At 42.7% G+C, this 19,015-nt stretch overlaps 12 protein-coding genes across 12 annotated transcripts; 5 read left to right on the top strand and 7 right to left on the bottom strand.

The window, feature by feature from the left end:
- Positions 1-385: 385 nt before the first annotated feature.
- PAS_chr2-1_0316 (Hypothetical protein) lies at positions 386-1,255 on the bottom strand (the record flags this gene model as incomplete). The annotated part of the gene is made up of 1 exon (XM_002491166.1): positions 386-1,255. One exon carries the CDS (start codon positions 1,253-1,255, stop codon positions 386-388), a length of 870 nt encoding a protein of 289 aa, XP_002491211.1.
- Positions 1,256-1,627: 372 nt separating this feature from the next.
- On the top strand, positions 1,628-2,629 carry PAS_chr2-1_0315 (Omega class glutathione transferase; the record flags this gene model as incomplete). Its single annotated transcript, XM_002491165.1, has 1 exon — positions 1,628-2,629. The coding sequence occupies one exon, from the start codon at positions 1,628-1,630 to the stop codon at positions 2,627-2,629; it is 1,002 nt and encodes a 333-aa protein (XP_002491210.1).
- A 174-nt stretch (positions 2,630-2,803) lies between these two features.
- On the top strand, positions 2,804-3,409 carry PAS_chr2-1_0314 (Protein that binds tRNA and methionyl-and glutamyl-tRNA synthetases (Mes1p and Gus1p); the record flags this gene model as incomplete). The annotated part of the gene is made up of 1 exon (XM_002491164.1): positions 2,804-3,409. The coding sequence occupies one exon, from the start codon at positions 2,804-2,806 to the stop codon at positions 3,407-3,409; it is 606 nt and encodes a 201-aa protein (XP_002491209.1).
- A 183-nt stretch (positions 3,410-3,592) lies between these two features.
- PAS_chr2-1_0313 (Bifunctional enzyme with alcohol dehydrogenase and glutathione-dependent formaldehyde dehydrogenase) lies at positions 3,593-4,675 on the top strand (the record flags this gene model as incomplete). Its single annotated transcript, XM_002491163.1, has 1 exon — positions 3,593-4,675. One exon carries the CDS (start codon positions 3,593-3,595, stop codon positions 4,673-4,675), a length of 1,083 nt encoding a protein of 360 aa, XP_002491208.1.
- Positions 4,676-5,488: 813 nt separating this feature from the next.
- PAS_chr2-1_0312 (Hypothetical protein) lies at positions 5,489-5,707 on the top strand (the record flags this gene model as incomplete). The annotated part of the gene is made up of 1 exon (XM_002491162.1): positions 5,489-5,707. One exon carries the CDS (start codon positions 5,489-5,491, stop codon positions 5,705-5,707), a length of 219 nt encoding a protein of 72 aa, XP_002491207.1.
- Positions 5,708-5,993: 286 nt separating this feature from the next.
- Positions 5,994-9,116, top strand: PAS_chr2-1_0311 (NAD(+)-dependent glutamate dehydrogenase, degrades glutamate to ammonia and alpha-ketoglutarate; the record flags this gene model as incomplete). Its single annotated transcript, XM_002491161.1, has 1 exon — positions 5,994-9,116. One exon carries the CDS (start codon positions 5,994-5,996, stop codon positions 9,114-9,116), a length of 3,123 nt encoding a protein of 1,040 aa, XP_002491206.1.
- Positions 9,117-9,320: 204 nt separating this feature from the next.
- On the bottom strand, positions 9,321-9,494 carry PAS_chr2-1_0310 (Hypothetical protein; the record flags this gene model as incomplete). The annotated part of the gene is made up of 1 exon (XM_002491160.1): positions 9,321-9,494. One exon carries the CDS (start codon positions 9,492-9,494, stop codon positions 9,321-9,323), a length of 174 nt encoding a protein of 57 aa, XP_002491205.1.
- Positions 9,495-9,584: 90 nt separating this feature from the next.
- On the bottom strand, positions 9,585-11,093 carry PAS_chr2-1_0309 (uncharacterized protein; the record flags this gene model as incomplete). The annotated part of the gene is made up of 1 exon (XM_002491159.1): positions 9,585-11,093. The coding sequence occupies one exon, from the start codon at positions 11,091-11,093 to the stop codon at positions 9,585-9,587; it is 1,509 nt and encodes a 502-aa protein (XP_002491204.1).
- A 240-nt stretch (positions 11,094-11,333) lies between these two features.
- Positions 11,334-12,848, bottom strand: PAS_chr2-1_0308 (Glucose-6-phosphate dehydrogenase (G6PD), catalyzes the first step of the pentose phosphate pathway; the record flags this gene model as incomplete). Its single annotated transcript, XM_002491158.1, has 1 exon — positions 11,334-12,848. One exon carries the CDS (start codon positions 12,846-12,848, stop codon positions 11,334-11,336), a length of 1,515 nt encoding a protein of 504 aa, XP_002491203.1.
- Positions 12,849-13,906: 1,058 nt separating this feature from the next.
- PAS_chr2-1_0307 (Hypothetical protein) lies at positions 13,907-16,267 on the bottom strand (the record flags this gene model as incomplete). Its single annotated transcript, XM_002491157.1, has 1 exon — positions 13,907-16,267. The coding sequence occupies one exon, from the start codon at positions 16,265-16,267 to the stop codon at positions 13,907-13,909; it is 2,361 nt and encodes a 786-aa protein (XP_002491202.1).
- Positions 16,268-16,823: 556 nt separating this feature from the next.
- Positions 16,824-17,030, bottom strand: PAS_chr2-1_0306 (Hypothetical protein; the record flags this gene model as incomplete). Its single annotated transcript, XM_002491156.1, has 1 exon — positions 16,824-17,030. One exon carries the CDS (start codon positions 17,028-17,030, stop codon positions 16,824-16,826), a length of 207 nt encoding a protein of 68 aa, XP_002491201.1.
- Positions 17,031-17,333: 303 nt separating this feature from the next.
- On the bottom strand, positions 17,334-18,845 carry PAS_chr2-1_0305 (Nuclear architecture related protein; the record flags this gene model as incomplete). Its single annotated transcript, XM_002491155.1, has 1 exon — positions 17,334-18,845. One exon carries the CDS (start codon positions 18,843-18,845, stop codon positions 17,334-17,336), a length of 1,512 nt encoding a protein of 503 aa, XP_002491200.1.
- Positions 18,846-19,015: the final 170 nt, after the last annotated feature.

Genomic DNA, 19,015 nt, shown 5'->3' with positions numbered 1-19,015 from the left:
TCAGTAGTATTACAGACTCTCCTCAGGATAATTCTTTGAATAGGATTGTTATATATCAGTCATTTTTATAAATATGGTAATAAATAATATAATTCCCATAGAATAGACATCATCGAGTAAATATATCAAGTCAATGATGAAAGGTTCCAATATTCTTCCCACGAGATGCCTCTTAGGTTCTAAGTCCCAACTACAGTAGTACGAAGATAAACCAAAGCTTCCGGTTGCGGCCATATCTAGCAGAAAGCACCGTTTCCCGTCCGATCAACCGTAGTTAAGCTGCTAAGAGCCTGACCGAGTAGTGTAGTGGGAGACCATACGCGAAACTCAGGTGCTGCAATCTTTTTTTATTCTAATGATACTTTCTATGTAGAGGAGTAAAGTTTCAATCTCCTTGTAGCCTTTCTTCCAGGCTTTTTATTTTTTCATCATAAATGTGTAACGAAGCTTCCTTGTGTCTCCGAAGCTCCTCGATATCTTGGCTTGACGACCAGCCTGAACTCTTAAGTCTAGACTCGGTAATTTCAAACCCACGAGCTTTGTCTGAGCGCAGTTTCTTCCAAAATTGAAGTTCATCGAATATGTTCACAAAGACCTTCTCATTGGTATTCTGTAGAGTACTGTGAGTAGCTATAGCTGAGGTAGTTCCAAAAAACTTTTCATTTACACTTATTACTGGGGAAGTTTCGAAACCTTTAAAATCTGAGGTTGTAGCTGATGTTGATGCTATGGTATGAAAAGATGGGCTGGAAGATCTTGAGGGTACATTTATTGTTTGTGTAACTAACGTGGGAGAAGATCTAGGTTTCGAATTTGTTTGACTAAGCGGTGTGTCATAATCTGTACCAGTGTTATCATGGGAGATCCACTTCCTCAGAAGACCGGATCTCATCTTTTTGAGGGTATGCGTATCATCAGTCTCATGAGCAGGCACAACTTTCGACTGAATTCTTAGTTTTGCAAACGAAGTCCTGAAGCGCTTGGATAAAGTTCTATCTCCGTCTATTTTTTCATCAAACGTGGATGACTCATCAAGGGTAGGACTGCTCACTTTAATATCTGACAGGTCTATGCCGCTGGTAGAGGTGTCCAGGGGTATTTGCGCCAGGGACACTGCAGAACTGTAGTTTGAAGTCTTGGACTCCAAAGCCTCCAATGGTGGTTCAAATTGAGAGGCCGATGCTGGCAACGAAGGCAGCAGGTCATCCTGTTGCTCCCCACTATGCTCCCGGACATGAATCCCAAGCCCATTCATGGTCGTTGATCGAATGGGGGATGTATATAGACGGAATGGAACAAGGGAAGGATTATTTCTTGATGAATGTAAATTACTACATCTAGCATCGATCTAGTAACGTAGATGTACAACCGACGTACCGTGTAGCAGCCACACACTAGTGCGGCTCAGAAATCTTGCTTATCGTCAACCTATTATAAGAAGTGTTGCAGGCAGACAAACGCAGAACCACTGCTACCCTGCCAACGCTGACAAAAGTATGAGTAAGCTAGAGATCCTTACCTCAGAATTTATGGGGGTGTGAGATGGGGTGTGAGGCGTGGCCTAGTTCTGCCTGGGGCAGTTTGCTCTTCGGTACTGCCCTTACTTTTGCTCTTCTGTCTTATATAAATGGAACTGTTTTCCCGCAGCTGTTTCCGACAAGTACGTAACATGAGCAAAATTGACATTCAAAAATTCCACAACGCCAAAGGAGAGTTCAAACGACAGGACAGCTCCTTTAGAAGCGTAATTGGCAAAGACCCGAAATTCCCTGTGGAGCCAGACAGATACCATCTTTATGTGTCCTACGCGTGCCCTTGGGCCAACAGGACCCTTATCGCCAGAAAGTTGAAGGGCTTGGAAGACTACCTTGACTATAGTGTTGTGCATTGGCATATGGATAGCAAAGGTTGGAGGTTTCCTTCCAACGACGACCCTTGTGAAGGGGCCACTCCGGATAAATTGTATGGGTACAAGCGACTGAGTGAATTGTATTACCGGGCCAACCCCAATTATGAAGGACGATTCACTGTGCCTGTCTTGTGGGATAAGAAACAGCATACGATCGTAAACAACGAAAGTTCGGAGATTATAAGAATATTCAATACTGCTTTTAACGAGTTGTTAGAGAAGGATGGTAAACACGAACAAGCAAAGTTGGACCTGTATCCAGAATCTTTGCAAGCTCAAATTGACCAAACCAATGACTGGATTTATAATAACATCAACAACGGTGTTTATAAGGCTGGTTTTGCTGGAAAGCAAGAAGTTTATGAAGAAGAGGTCAAAAAGGTGTTTGCCCATCTCGATAAAGTTGAGGATGAGCTGTCAAATGACGGCCAAGAATTCATAGTGGGCGATCAATTGACTGAGGCAGATATCAGACTATTCGTAACCATTATCAGATTTGACCCTGTTTACGTTCAGCATTTCAAATGTAACATTGGAATGATTCGATTTGATTACCCCAACATCCACAAGTGGTTGAGACGTTTGTATTGGAATTATCCCGAGTTGAAGGACACAGTACACTTTGACCATATTAAGTTCCACTACACAAAGTCTCATCCCCAGATCAATCCACTGGGTATCACTCCAGTTGGGCCATTACCGAACATTTTGCCATTGTAGGCGATTAGTAAGTATTAACAAGACAGCTGACTATACGTTTATTCTCAAACAATATTTCCCTTTTTGGTTTTGACCTCGCTTTAATCAATTTTTCAGACCTGATCCCACCTACTTTTCTTCGGCCTCAACTTCAATCTGACTCTTCTCTCTCAATTGGTACCAACCAGCCAGAAAATGTCCTTCCGTTACTTGAAACGGCATTTCTCTACAGCTACAAACGCAATTGCTCTCCTTAGCAGACCTGAATTCAAAATAGGTCGAATTGTGGACGTCGTGAAACATCCAAATGCAGACAAACTTTATGTCTCGTCGATTTCTGTGGGAAACAATTATGCCTCGGGTACATCCAACACCCTAACCGTTTGCAGCGGCTTGGTGGACTACTTTTCAGTTCCCGAATTGCTTCAGCGACGGGTCGTTGTGGTCACAAACCTCAAGCCATCGAAGATGAGAGGTGTAACATCGGAGGCAATGCTTTTGGCAGGGGAAAAGTCGGGGAAAGTGGAATTGGTCGAGCCGCCAATGTCCGGGAGAGAGGGCGAATCACTCCACTTCGAAGGTGTAGAAATTACATCAGAGGAGAGCGCCAATCAATTGCATTTGCCTGCTAAGCGATTGAAGAAGTCAGAGTGGAGTCAACTGGCGGAAGGTCTACAGACAAATGACCAGCGTGAAGTGGTCTTCCACAGCCAAATTGGCTCCAAACGAATTTACGCTTTAGTAGGAGCGAGTACTGAAAAATGCACGTTAGCGACTCTTGCGCAGGCCGTCGTACGATAAGGGCAATATGGTTGAGAACGTTCCTCACCCAAATAAAATCATCATATCACCCTAACTGGGTATAAATACTATAGTATATAAAAAAGCTCAGGACCCCCGCCCCCTACTCCCTGCTCAATATCAATTTATATTTTACTTCTACTATTGAACTTTAACTCGAAGATAGTCAATTCCCCATAACCAATGTCTGTGATGAAAGCCCTCGTGTACGGTGGTAAGAACGTCTTCGCCTGGAAAAACTTCCCTAAACCAACTATCTTGCACCCAACAGATGTCATCGTTAAGACGGTGGCTACTACCATCTGCGGAACAGACTTGCACATCTTGAAAGGTGATGTTCCAGAGGTCAAACCTGAAACCGTCTTGGGTCATGAAGCAATTGGAGTCGTCGAATCTATCGGTGATAACGTCAAAAACTTCAGCATTGGTGATAAGGTGCTGGTTTCATGCATCACCAGTTGTGGAAGCTGTTACTACTGTAAGAGAAACTTGCAGAGTCATTGCAAGACCGGTGGATGGAAATTAGGTCACGATTTGAACGGTACGCAGGCTGAGTTTGTCCGTATCCCATATGGAGACTTCTCATTGCACCGTATTCCTCATGAAGCAGATGAAAAGGCAGTTCTGATGCTGTCTGACATCTTACCTACTGCTTACGAAGTTGGTGTTCTTGCCGGAAATGTCCAAAAGGGAGACTCAGTTGCCATTGTCGGCGCCGGTCCAGTTGGTCTTGCCGCTCTGCTGACTGTCAAAGCCTTTGAGCCTTCTGAAATTATTATGATTGACACTAACGATGAAAGACTGAGTGCCTCCTTGAAATTGGGAGCCACCAAGGCAGTCAACCCAACCAAGGTCAGCAGTGTCAAAGATGCTGTTTATGATATTGTCAATGCCACTGTCCGCGTCAAGGAGAACGACCTGGAGCCAGGTGTCGATGTTGCCATTGAGTGTGTTGGTGTTCCTGACACGTTTGCAACTTGTGAAGAGATTATCGCCCCAGGTGGCCGTATTGCCAATGTTGGTGTTCACGGCACTAAAGTGGATTTACAACTGCAAGACCTATGGATCAAGAACATTGCTATCACCACCGGTTTGGTAGCCACATACTCCACTAAAGACCTGTTGAAGCGAGTCTCTGACAAGTCTCTAGACCCTACACCACTGGTTACACATGAGTTCAAGTTCAGTGAATTTGAGAAGGCCTATGAGACTTCTCAAAATGCTGCCACCACCAAAGCCATCAAGATTTTCTTATCTGCCGATTAAGTGTATAGTCAATAATAGCCGGAGTATTTCCAGCATATATGTATCTGTAGTGAGGGTTGGTGGTCTGACGAACATCCAGCAAGGTGTTCCACCTGAAATTTTTCACCTTGGAGGGTAATGTGATGACGCCATTTCCTGTGCAAATGCTTTTCGTTTTGAACAGTGCAACTTTTGTATCAGATCTTCATCTACTTGATGCCATCTCAACAAATCCCTCATTTACTAGCGTGTGAAGGAATCTAGATTTTCCACTGATAAGCCAATTTGTCGGAAATCCCCCGCGCGGGAGTTGGCGTTCAGTACGAGCCACACACGTTTCTTTTGGACAACCAAAGCATCCGCCTGAAGGGACAACTTGCATTCAACGGCTTCAGTTGGAAACGTCAGAGCTGACCTATAGTTTGCTAGAACCGTTTTCTCTGTTTACGTTTACGTCTCCTCAAATTTGCGCTCGGTATGTCCTTCCTAATTAGCGGGAAAAGCTGTTCTTAGTTAATACGGAGAAAGTTTCGGGGTTACCGTTCCGGGAAGAGGAGGGGTCATCTCTCTCATCTCATCCAACCATTAAGTTTCTTCCAAAACTTCAGGATAATCAGTTTAACCACCGACAGGAGTCAGATTTGAGATTGACAGAAAGTTTTTCCGTCCATTTCCTCATCTTGTCGCCGTTATCAGTCAATCTCTATGGTTATCTGGAATTTCTTTTTTCTTTTAATTCATCTTCTTTTTATCCCGCGCCTTTGGCGTTCTAGCTCATCTCATGAAAACAAAACCCTCTCATGTTCGGATAATTCCAGCGGCTTTCACTTTCAGATGACACATAGATTGGACTCAACCATGGCTATCTGGGGTATACGGACGTTGGCAAGGGCGTTAATTTTTCAGGACAAACGGAAATGCCATGGCTCCAGGGAAAGGCATTCCTATTGCAAACCTAGACCGTCGAACCTCTCCTATCGCCTACCAGTCACCCAGCTATCCCTAGGCAACTCATCTCCTTCAAGCGGATTGCAACCTGCTAAGCCAAATTAGATCTGGCCACAGAAATGCCGCAATATTTCTTGGCTCTCCCCTCCCTCTGGTCTTCTCTCATTATCTTGCATCCTTCTGGCATTGTGGTTTTCAGAGGTTTTTCTAAAAAAATAATCACGACCGATGGGGTCTCGATGAGGCATCTCTTAAGTCATTTTTTTCCCCCACAAACAGAAAAAGCAAAAAACTCCGTATAAATAGCTCCAGATCGCCCAGACGAATCTCGCCCTTGACTCAATTAGTAGAAAGAAACTAAAACTACCCCCCACTAAACTCCCAACCCACTATGGTCGACAGACTCCAAGTGTCTAATTTGACACTAAACAACAACTTCAGCTCTCGTTCCTTTGACAATCTTAGCGACGATGAACTCAAGAAATCGGGATACAACCCATTGCCGTTTGAGGGCAAACTGGATCAGATCGAAAAGGTCCAGGACGCTCTAGACGAGGCCGGATTTATCCCAGAACCACTAATCGAGTCCGAAGTTAGATGGTTCTATGAGTCCCTTGGAATAGACGACGTGTACTTCGCAAGGGAGTCCGTTCAAGGTATTGTGTCTCATATCCATGCTTTGTACTCTGCCAAGTTGGAATCTTACTCAAGAGGCGAAAATGAAAACCCTACGTTGCAACACAAGAGAGAGGCTGATGATCACGCTGTCTACTTTGACTCCTCTGATCCGAAGTCCCCTCAGTTCAAACTGATCAACTACGAAGAACGCATTGATGACAGGTATTTGGATCACGGAGTCGACTCCCCTGGTTACAGATTGGAGTCTTTCAGTTCCGCAGTTGGTAATGTTCGTTGCTACTTCGTGTACAAGTGTTCCTTCCCAAAGGCAGCTCCTGCTGCTGAATCTGAGAGCTTAGATCTGACCAAAATCAGTGATGAGACCTTTCTTAAAATCTGCTCCAATCACACCAAGAGGCTCTACTCCGAGATCATCAACGACGTCGCAGCCGTTGACGGTCCAATAATCAAGCATTTTGGAATCAAGTCCACTGGTGAGCATAGAGTTATTATTGGTTACCGCCAGAACAGCTCTCCTCGTTATAACTCTGCCTTAACTAGTTTGTGTCAATTTTACGGACTTAAAGTTACCAGAAAGTACGTTGAGCAATTCAGTAATGGCATTTCCATTATTTCAATGTATATAACCCCTCCAGATGCAGGAGACTCTTCCTTCATTCAATTTCCGATTGACCAAGTTGTTAAGGAAGCTTCTCTTTTGTACACAATCCCTCACAACATTTTCCAAGAGGAGTTTGCTAAAGGTGAGCTGTCAATTCAAGAATGCATCTACGCTCATTGCGGTGTAATCTTTGTTACCCATTTCTTGAACAGACTTGGTACTGAGTACCAGTCTCTTCTGGAAATCTTGAATCCAAACAAGAACTTACTCCACTTTGAGATTCTATCCAAGATTAAGGACAGATTGCGTACGGAGACTTTCACCCAAGACTACATTACTGAGGTCTTCAAGAAGCAGACGCCTTTGGTCAAGAAATTGTACCGTTCTTTTGCCGATGTCCACTACATCAATTCGAAGCTGGAGAAGACATTGTCCTACAAACGTTTGGAAGCCATTGAGCCAATTAAATCTGAGAGCGACTTTGAAAATCTGTTGAATCATGCCTGTTCCCAGAATCAAAGACATGCTCTCATTCTGAGAGCCCTTTTCTCGTTCAATAAGAGTATTCTGAAAACGAATTTCTTCCTTCCTTCGAAGATTGCAATTTCTTTCAGATTGGAACCCTCCTTCCTTCCAGCTCTTGAGTATCCAAATAAGCCGTTTGGAATGTTCTTTGTTGTTGGATCTGAGTTCAGAGGTTTCCACATCAGATTCAGAGATATTGCAAGAGGTGGTATCAGAATTGTCAAATCACGTTCCGTTGAAAACTATAATGTTAATAAACGTAATCTGTTTGACGAGAACTACAACTTAGCCAGTACACAACAGAGAAAGAACAAAGATATCCCCGAGGGCGGGGCTAAAGGTGTTATCCTTTTGGACCCACAGGCTCAAGAGCGTCCAAAAGAATGCTTTATCAAGTATATTGACTCGCTAATGGATTTGTTGTTGTTGGATCACCAGGACAAATCTAACGGCATCGTTGATCTTTACAACAAGCCCGAAATTTTGTTCATGGGTCCAGATGAAAATAGTGCTGGTTACGTTGATTGGGCCACTTTGCATGCTCGTAAAAGAGGTGCTCCTTGGTGGAAATCATTTTTCACTGGAAAATCTCAAACATTGGGTGGTATACCCCACGACGAATACGGAATGACATCTCTATCTGTTAGAGCTTATGTCAACAAGATCTATGAAAAGCTTGATATTAAAGATTTGTCCAAGATTACTAAATTGCAGACTGGTGGTCCGGATGGTGATCTAGGATCTAACGAGATCAAGCTGTCAAGAGACGAGTCTTATGTTGCGATCGTCGATGGATCTGGTGTCATCGTGGATGAAAACGGTCTTGACAAGGCAGAGCTTCTCTCTCTGGCTACAAAGAGAAAGATGGTTGACCAATTTGACAGAACCAAACTCTCTCCAAAAGGATACTTTGTATCAGTGGATGATGTTGACTTTAAAACTCCAGATGGAAAGATTATCACCAATGGAACTGTTTTCAGAAACACATTCCATCTTAAGATTGCTGAAGTTTTTGGTAAGGATAGACTGAAGCTGTTTGTTCCATGTGGAGGTAGACCAAACTCCATTGATGCTAACAACGTCCATTTCTTGATTGACGAGAACACTGGTAAGTCTTACATTCCCTTCATTGTGGAAGGTGCCAACTTGTTTATCAGTCAAGCCGCTAAGGTTCAACTTGAAAAAGCTGGGACTGTTCTGTTTAAGGATGCTTCTACAAACAAAGGTGGTGTCACTTCCTCCTCGCTGGAAGTCTTGGCAGCTTTATCTTTCGATGATGAAGGGTTCTTGTCTAACATGTGCCTAGACCCAAAGACGGGAGTCAAGCCAGAATTTTACCAGGAGTATGTTAAGCAAGTACAGAAAGTCATTGTTGCCAATGCTGAGAGTGAGTTTGAGTCACTGTGGGCTCTGAACAAGGAAACAGGCAAACCACTGTCTGATTTGTCAAACGATCTCTCCATCGCTATCAACGACTTGGCAGATCAACTGTCATCAAGTGAAGAATTGTGGAACGATGATCTGTCATTCAGAAATGCTGTTTTGCAAGATGCATTGCCTCCTCTCTTATTAGAGAAGATTGGAATTGAGAGCATTGTCAACAGAGTCCCAGTCAACTACTTGAAGGCTCTCTTTGCTACCCGTTTGGCTTCTAGATTTGTTTACACTAGGGGCATTGATGCCAATCCTGCCAGATTCCTTGAGTTCATCTCTTCATTAAAAAGAGAGTACAAGTCTCGGGGATTGTAGAGGAAAGAGAAGAAAAGTATGGGGATATCCCAATTAATTAAAGTTATGTACAGAATAGAAACAAGTTAGAGTTACAGGAACGGTTGTAGTGGTGGTCTTTTCTCATCTATCGGTTCACTGGAGAGGCATTTTCTAAAGGGATTTAAGGTAGCCGTGTCACCCTTAAACGTGTATTTCCTCTCAGCTCCTTCGTTGGCCAGGAATCTATTTGGCAGATCTTCGAAGTTCTTCCTTGGCTCTAGCCTCCAGCTTATTGTTCTCTATGATCTGGGAGCTAATCCTGTCACCAAAATATGCTACTGCCATAGTGGATATTCCGATATACATTCGGACCTTGAACGGTAGTTGGTTGTACTTCAACCACAACTGCTTGAGCATTGTAAACGTCAGGGAAGAGAGTCGATGTGCAGAAATAAAAATATAGGTATACATATATATTATGTCACGTGACGCTTTATATATATTTAGTTACACTTTTATATTGATTTTCCAGGTCCTCCTAATGGCGTACCTAGTTAGGGCCCAGAAGACAGAGGAGGCAGCACATAGGATTCCTGTGTAGACAATGAAATTGTTGTAGTTTGAGATGGAAGCGTTATCAATGATAGCACCACCAATAGGGAGTCCCATCAATGAAACAAACCCAACGACCAAAAAAGCCGTGGAGAACCTTTTGGCAAAATCTTTAGTGGGAGATATGGCAGACAGGCATACTGGACTCAAGCTCAGCACAGAAGCAGAGAAGAAACCAAATAATACCGAAAAAGTATACAATGACCAGAGATGTTGTCCCAGTGATAACCATAACACAAACTGAACAATACCCAGTGTAACCAGCATGCCAATCATGACATTGTAGACTCCATATCTATCGGCCGCAATTCCGGGAACAAATCGCCCCAGAATACCAGTAGCATTGACTATAATAATCATATTAAAAGCAGTAGCAGAAGAATGACCTCTTTTAATGAAGTAAGACATCAAGTATGTCATACAGCACACTAACATCAGCTCACTGAGAGCAAAAGCTATGACACAACAGGTATATTTAGCCTCTTTGAATGCTTTGAAATCAATAAGTTTGGTGACATACACGGAGAATTGTTCAAAACGTAACCAGCTTTTTCTAACAAAACTGAACTTTTGGCCATTCTCGTCAAATTCAGGAATATCGAATACTCCCGTCTTCCCTGAAAGACGTGTTTTAATGAGGAAAAATGCCATCATGTTGAGAGCAAAACAGACCAGACCCACTATTCTCATTGTCCATTGAAATCCAACCTTGTCGTAGAGACCTTTCATCATTAAAGGAAAAACAACTCCTCCTAGAGAGCCACCGATGGTTGCAATGCCGGTTGCTTTAGCTTTGTTCCTCTTGAACCAATGTGGAATAACAGCCATGTTACTGGTTAAACAAAGTGAAGTTCCCATTCCAGTGCAAACACTAAAAGCAAGAATGAACTGGTAAACTGTCTTACACTCAGCAGTAGCTACCAATCCCATCAAATGGAAAATAGAACCCATTAGCATTGGTAGTTTGACCCCAAACTCGTCCACCAAGACACCAACCAGTATACCAGACATGTATCCAACAGCGGTAAAGATTGAAAAGATCCAAGCAATTACTGTAGTGGATGTTTTTTCCAACTGGTGAGTTGAGATGTAAGATTCAATGGGGCCAATTGAATTGATTAGCCCTAGTATTGGCGTGCAACCACACAGAGCACCTATAACAACTAGCCACGCATCCCAACCACCATCTGGAAAATCCTCTTCGGCATCAACTTCAAAAATTAAATCCAAAGACTCAGGTGAGTTTTGGCTCGTTCGACTGCCATGGTCGTCAACGATTGAAAAACGGTCAACCGCCGAAGAATGACCCTGTGTCTCTTCGTGGTTAGTTAGAATGATATCCCTTACAATTATTTCCCCTTCATCTTTGGTTTTTGCTTTCAGTGGATAGCTTGGGGTTTCCATCAGAAAATCAGGAGTAGAGTTGTGAAAAGCTGATAACGTGCTAAGGATGTGGGCTGGCCCAGCACTTTATATGCAAGAATTTTTCTTTCCTCTTCCCTGATAAGCTAATAGGAGCGAGCAAATGCAATGCCACTTCCTGCCCCACAGATCCTGAGATACCTCTGAGTCATTTATTACGTAATACTGAAACAAGCTAAACTATCATTGATATCTGTAATCGTCCTAAATCTATAGAATAATTTACATCTTGTGCAGCACATCGGGTCTTGTCACTGGCCATTGGTAATTGTCGCGTGATTCAAAGAAGTAATCATGATCTTGCAAGAATTTGGTCAATGAAGCTGGACCTCTGGATCCGTAGGGATAGATTTCTGGAGCCGGTGCATCAGGGCCCTCCAAGTGATACAGTAAAGGAGTGAAAATCTTCCAACTTTGTATCAACTCGTCATCTCTGACAAAATTAGAGTGATCTCCCTTCATAGCATCTCTGATAAGTGATTCATATGCCTCTGGAATGTAAAAGTTTTCGTAACGGTCTTTGTAAGTGAGGTCTAGCTCAGTGACAGTAGTCTTTTGGGAAACACCTGGGACTTTGGAGTTCAGTTTCATGTACATGGCTTCGTTAGGCTGCACACGGATGACCAATTCATTTCGCTGAATATCATTGAGAAATCCAGTAGACTGTTTGTATTGCACTCTAATCTCAACTTTACCTTCGTTCAAAGCCTTACCAGCTCTTAAAATGATTGGGACACCTTCCCACCTTTCTGTGTTGATGTGCAAGCCAATGGCTGCAAATGTGACACATTTAGAACCTGGCTTAACAGTTTCATCATCCACATAAGCTGGCTTCTTTCCATCCTCAGATTTGCCGTATTGACCCACCAAAACGTCGTTCAAATCTAGCTCAGAAATTGACTTCAGAATGCGAACCTTTTCATCTCTAACAGCCTCAGGGTCATTAGAGACGGGTCTCTCCATGGTTAAGAGGGTTAACACTTGAAGCAAGTGGTTCTGAATGACGTCTCTTATTATACCAATTGAGTCAAAATAGCCACCACGACCTTCTGTTCCAAAAGGCTCCTTGAACGAGATTTGGATACAGCTGATATGTCTGTTGTCCCAAGAAGCATTGATGAATGCGTTTCCAAAACGGAAGGCCAACAAATTCTTAACCATCTCCTTACCTAGATAGTGGTCGATTCTAAACAATTCCTCTTCTTTCCAGATCGGCTTCAAAGCATTCAAAAGCTCTTCTGCTGACTGCAAGTCGTGCCCGAAAGGTTTTTCCACGATAATCCGAGCAATCCCTTTAGAACCTGGATGAACATACTTCTTGACCTCCGTAGCAACAGGTATGAAAACAGAAGGGGGCAAAGCTAAGTAGAACAACCTGTGAGACTGTTCGACGTTGTTTTCCTTTTCGAATTCGTTAATAGTTTCATTCAACTTTTCATACCCATCTGGTTTGTCATAAGGAGCTGAAATATATGAGCACAACTTTAAGAATTCTTGAACTTTGTCCTCGTCGCCCTTGTTCTTTGTCTTGAAATAGCCCACAATTCTATCCTTGAACTCCTTGTCATCCAGCTTTGATCTAGCATAGCCAATAATCTTCACCTTGTTGGACAGGTATCCCTCACGGTAAAGTCCGAAGAGGGCAGGGAAAGTCTTCTTCTTAGCCAGGTCCCCTGAAGCTCCAAAGACTACAATGGCTGTGTGGCCCACAAATTCTACGGCTTTCGTATCGGTCATTGTTTGGCAGATTCTGTGTCGGTTTTTTTAGATGGAAGTAAAGGATGGCAACAAAAAAAAAGTTAGGGGGCCAAAAAGTTTATGGAATCTCGCAAACTACGATGATGGTGCCGGAGGATTGATATTAAGGATCAGGAAAAAGAGAATGCGCGACTTACGCGATTAGTAAGCCGCAAGCCATACTTATGTGGGATTTGCCCAATCAGGGGATATCCCATGGTGTCAACCTAGAGAAAAGCCGGTTACGGCCCCCGTGCCGGGCCCCGACACTGGCGACGAAAGATCGCGCATTGATCCGACCCCCACCTTTGGATTGCTTTAGAATAGCTTAGAATAGAGCCCTTTCCAGCTGACGCTGCAGTGGGGAGGAACCAGAATGCAGGGACACTATTGGCTAACGGCACTTCTCTGTCGGGGGACTTTCGAAGTTTAAGAAAAGAGCTCCAACCGAATTTCTGGGAGAAAACGGAGCTCCGCACTGTGTATCCCCTGACAGGTGGGTGTATTGATTGGAGCACATGCTTATCAAGGAAATAGATAACCCAATCGTCCAATAATCTTTGGCCTTCTAGTACAGTTGACATAAGGTCACACAATTGTGAACCTTGGGTTAACTGTCTTTAAAAGTTTCAGAACTCACATGGACTGAGTGGGCTTCTTTTAAGGTGGCCATAACGAACTAAAGATATCGTCTTCACTTGGTTACTCCATATCGTCGTTGACTCAAACTTCTAGTAGATTCACTTTTACCACCAATATAGTGAAGTCTAGCCCTTGTCTTTGCCCCTGGATTCCATCCAAAGTCTTTACCCCACACATCCCCAGATCGGCCTTTGAAATTTCCATCGCCCTTGGTATTTTTCACCTACTACAATAATCCAGAGCTAAGTTCACTAGCAACTAGAAATGCCAACAATTACCTAATCCACCATCTACGTACTCTGGAAAAAATATGGGAAATCTATTGGCTATACGAATGAAATAAGCAGTAAAAGAAAGTCAGAAATGGAAAACTAGTTCCATGGATGATAGAATGGCACCAGGCTCAATCAACTAAATTAGTAAATTTCGTAAGCGTTGGTTGTCTTTTTGTTGATACGAGTCTCTTCCCCGTAGGTGAAATCGTCGAAATTTGGTTCCTGGATCTCAAGGTCACAGGAGCTCCAGTCATTACCATAGAACTCCCAAGTAGATTCCTTGGTATCAGCGTCATACTCATAGTAAACTTGTTGCGTGGTGTCTCTTGAATTCTCACTGTCAAAGTAATTGAATGGGGTCAACATGAAGGAAGCATGAGCAGTCGAGTAAATGGTATTTGGCAAGTCGTTAGAGTTTGGCAAATGGTGCAGACCAACATTGACCCAAGCGACGATGTCTTCACCATCCAAGCTCTCATCGTCAAGGAAAGCATTAAAGTTCACAGGTGGATCATACAAAGCATTGGAGTTCAAAGCGGTAGATGATCTCAATTCAGAATCTTTTTGCTTGGTCAAGAATAAGTTGGAACGAGCCCAGTTTTCAGTTTCAGGGGCAAGACGAGAATTCTTGACAATTCTGTGAACAGCTCCTCCACCTGGCATGATGTTGTAAGCTCTTGGATTTCCAAAGCTGTTTGTCTCCTCAGCAGATTCAATCAGTAGTAGACCCTGTCCGTTTTCGGGCCAGTTTATACCGTTAAAGTCCTCTTTCTCTATTACTTCTCTGGCAATTTTCTTGGTGTTGTAGACAACACCTGGGGCCCATGGATATTCAACGTCGACATTCTTCATGACATATTGGGTTGCACGATTCTTGGTACCGGCGATGTCCAAGTCGACCTTATAGTTCAGCATATGATCATGGAAAGAACCTGACAGGACATCGTGGACTTTGAGACCAAAGTCACTACTGGTTTGGTCGTTCCAGTAACCAGCTTGAATGTAACCAGCGGCACGAACAGAGACCTCAAGTGTACCGTCCAAGAAGAATTTGTACAAGAAGTTGTAATCGTAGTTTCCAATGGTAGCAACGAATCTTACGTTCAAAGTTGGGTTTTGAGTAACAGTAGAATAAGTTCCACCAGTGTGACGCAGCAATGGGTAGTCCTCCATGTTTTCAAAGACACAGTAACTAAGCGAGCGGTTATAATGGTGGTTGTTTTCGTAGTAGTCAGTGGTGAAGTATTCAGCAGTGGTTGGGCAATCGTAACCAGGAACCATGCTAAATCTATTTCCGACACCATACGAAATATCAGAATAGAAAGTGTTCTGGTTGTTAGGATCGTCTGAACCATACTCAGCTATCAGCTCTTGCAAAGACAATTCATAAATAATTCTCTCACCTTTAAAGGTTATATCGAAGAAACTTATACCGGTGTCTCGGCTCCAAGCAGTGTAGAATCCCCAATCCATCCAGGTGAAATACTCCTCGTCAGCATCGAATGCCCATCTACGGCCTTGAGTTTCAACCAATTGAGGAGCTCTTCTGTCATCCAAGTGTCTGACAGGAGAAGAGCTATTTCTTTGGATAACAGTCCAAGAGAGGTCATCAACATTAATTTTTGGCAATCTTACAAAGTCGTCCTTTTGAGTGGCTTCGTAGAGCTCTTCCTCAGAGGTATAGACTTTATTATTGTAGATGAACTCCAACATCTTCCACTGAGACACGTCTCTTCCAGTCATGTCGAACTTGTAGAAAAAACCAATTGGCACCAAATCCTCCGCGTCGTTTGGAGTTAAGATGTAGCACGTACCGTAAGCAACGGTGGTTTCAGTGGCTGGATCAAAGATTTGAGGATCAGTGGCCCAGCATGTAATTTCCTCAAAGGTGACACCAATCAAATCAACGATCACGTCTCTCAGAACCGTGGTATTAAGATTGTCGGTTATGAACTGATTTTTGGCAGTGTTCAGAACACTGTCTCCGAATCCGTACTTGAATGGAAGTGTGGACTTGTTGTTGGTGTTATAAAAGGAAAGAGGCTCGATGGTAGTATTTTCACTTACTGGTAATGGTCCCACTTTAAGCTCTTGAAAGTAGCCTTCTTCTCCCTCACCAAAGTAAACCAGGGTTTTGGCGTTTCTGTCTGGGATGTCTCCGTCTTCATCAAGGAAGACCAAAGCATCAGACTTGTTTGGTCTCAATGTCTCAATGGTCAACACATAGTTGGAGTAGAAATCAGCGTCCATAATTTCAGTCAAGTTGTAAGTTTCATTCAGCAAATCTACAACCTGATTAAGCTCATCGTTTGACAAAGAGTCCCAAATGTTGGGTTTTGGAGCTTCAATGTTAACGTTCTCATTGGTTTTGCATTGGGAAGCCCCTCTTCTCAACAAAGCAGCTTCTTTGGTACTGACAGCTTCACGTTTATCATAAAAGTCTGGTACAGCAACTGCCAAACCCACCAAAGTGGTGAAACTCAAAAGATTGCCGAATTTCATACTCTTTTTGCTCAAAAGAATTGGATCTTGACGGGGTGAGGATTCAATGAAAAATACAGAGAAAGATTCCTGTCTTTTATATTGGAATTCAACGACACCTGAATTGATAACAGCAATAATCCAGTAGCTTGAATTTCAGCTATCTAAGGTAGGTAGTCTAGAAGAATGCTTACTGAATGCAACGTCCTCGGCAAATTAGAACAATATTCTGCTAACTTTCTGGTCTCATACATGATAATATGCGCGTATTGCATGCATATCTCCTGAATTGCTTAAATTCGCATATACCTACCTATCAAACCAATAGTAAACGGCCATTTATCAGTTCCTTATTGAAACCGATGCAAAATTCTTATCTGTCAAGGAAAAGTCTTATTTTCTGCCTGTTTTGGGAAAAGAGAAACACTTTTTTTGCCGACCCACAGTAACCGGGGCTAGCGAAAAATGCTTCTTTCACTATCGGGAAAGTGTAAACAGCTGCCTTCGAATAGCAGGTTAAGATGGTTGACTCTACTATTTATAAACCCATTATTGTGACGTTTCCTCTTCACTCATTTTAGACTGATCTTTTTTGCTTTCTGTTTTCTAGAATGACATTAAGCTTCTCAAACAAATCTGGATCCACTTGCTTTCTACTAGATCTGCCTCCTATCAGTGCAGGTCCAAGGTGCGTTTTGCCGTTCCATTGTGAAATTTCAGTATGGGCCCAGCTACGTCGTAATTTCAGTTTTCGATCAAATTTACGATAAAAGCGACGGCTCATTTTGGACAAAGTTAGAATGCAAAATCTTAAGAGTGTTTTGACATCTCAGCTTAAGGATGATTATGTTGTATTCATACTCTACGATTCAAACCGTACCTACGAAACCTAACTGCGAGGATGTTTAGGTTGACATAACCGTTTTTGACCGTTATGCCCCTATCTAAGATCTTGACTTTTCGCACTCTACTGCGAACTTTTTAAGAGATAAGGTACCACATGACCCCAGCTTTACGTTTGATAACATACTCTGTTTGAAACCGAGAACACGTGCTTGATAAATATAATTAAGGATTGAAAAGTTGTTCACCAAGTCGATCCGAGGGCTATGGAAGTGGTATCTGTGGGTCGTTCAATCTGCTTGAATGTGGTATGGATAAGTCTATCCATTTCGATGTCGTACGATAAAACTGTTTGTTTCACCCAATCGTAAAGTTGGATGTCAGAGTATTCAGTGTCTGGAACGTTATAGTACTTAGTTGTGGCTTTATTAATCCAGTCTTTCGAATTCTGGTCAGCAGGGGCCGCAATCTGTCCCCCTCCATTGATACACCCCCCAGGACACGCCATGATTTCAACGTAGTCACATTTGGAAGGATCTACCACCGCATTCGACTGGCCTTGATCCCCAGTCTGGTCTTCTTTCAGCTTTCTGCTTCTTCTTCTTGCACTAATTCCTCCTCCCGTGGCTTTATGGTTTGGTTTAAGCTTTCTTATCAGGTTTTGAATATTTCTGAACCCATTGACTACCGCACTTGACGCTACTACTTGGCCGTCTCGTAAAACTAATCGATGCTCATAAATATCTGAATTTCTTCCCTCTATTGTTATAATTTCAGAATCAGCGTGTCTCTGCTGAACGTCTAGTAGATATTGCATGGCATATCCACCTGAGGCGGATCCTTTGTTATTAAGCCATGATTGTTCTGGTTGGTACCAGCCGGGAGGACTTGAGCTCCTATATACAGAATAAATATCGGTATTGTCTAATACACTTTCTTTTAAAATAGTTTGTAAATCAATGTTCAGTTCTTCAATCACTTGCACTAGTTCCCTTGCAGTAATGACGCAATCAACATCAGGAACATCAGAATCTCTTGCCGCTTCCAACTTCTTGTCAAAACAAGGCATGACGGATAAATGGTATATTTGACTTTTTTCAATCCCTAGATCTTTTGAAACTATGTTCTTGAGTAAATGACCCGTGATTTGTTGAGTAGATTTGATGGTAGATATTCTTGGAAGTATAAACGGATGAGTTTTCTCCGCATATAGTACCCATCCAGGACAAGTGCTGTTTATCAAAGGTTTTTCTGAGTGAGGTGACCTATTTTGAAGGTCTAACGTTGTGAATATATGGGATAGTCGCCTTCCGGTTTCTGTGCCTATGACATACTTGAACTTCATGACGTTCTTGAGTAAGTAAATCAAAACCTTATCCATAGCCTCAATTTGTACGTCAAACGCAGATGCTAGAGATGCTCTCGTTTGATGAGATATGCTTGCCACAAAGACTTTGCGATTGCCATCAGTTTCCAATGCATTGAGTAGTTCCTTGTGAGAATGTTGGGCTATCAACACCTCTTCCGCTGAGGTTATACAACCAGAACACGCTAGACAGTCACTTAGTGAAATTTGTGCCTTGTCCAGTTTCCTCTCGTGGCCCTCTTTCGTCACTTCCAAAGCATTTCCTTCAGAATCTATCTGAATCTCTAAGTCTTCCCCACTTCCTTTCTTGCCGCTTTCAACAGGTTTTATGCAAGCGACACCAGGCATGATGAAGTCATTCAAGTCATCTGCTCTCAAAATAGCACTCATTATGAGAATAAGAGTAGCGTCCGAGTAAATCACACAGTTTTGTCTTGAGTAAATGTCTTATCAGAGGAAATATATTTTATTTTTTTTTCTAGCAAGTGACCAAGATTACAAATCAGTCGCTCACGCTTGGCAGATAAAAAAGATTATGTAATGACTACGTAGTCTACGAT

This window comes from Komagataella phaffii, chromosome 2 (assembly GCF_000027005.1).
Source record: "Komagataella phaffii GS115 chromosome 2, complete sequence".
Classification (NCBI taxonomy): domain Eukaryota; kingdom Fungi; phylum Ascomycota; class Pichiomycetes; order Pichiales; family Pichiaceae; genus Komagataella; species Komagataella phaffii.
Note: the sequence above shows the minus strand (reverse complement) of the source record. Positions and strands in the feature narration are given on the sequence as shown.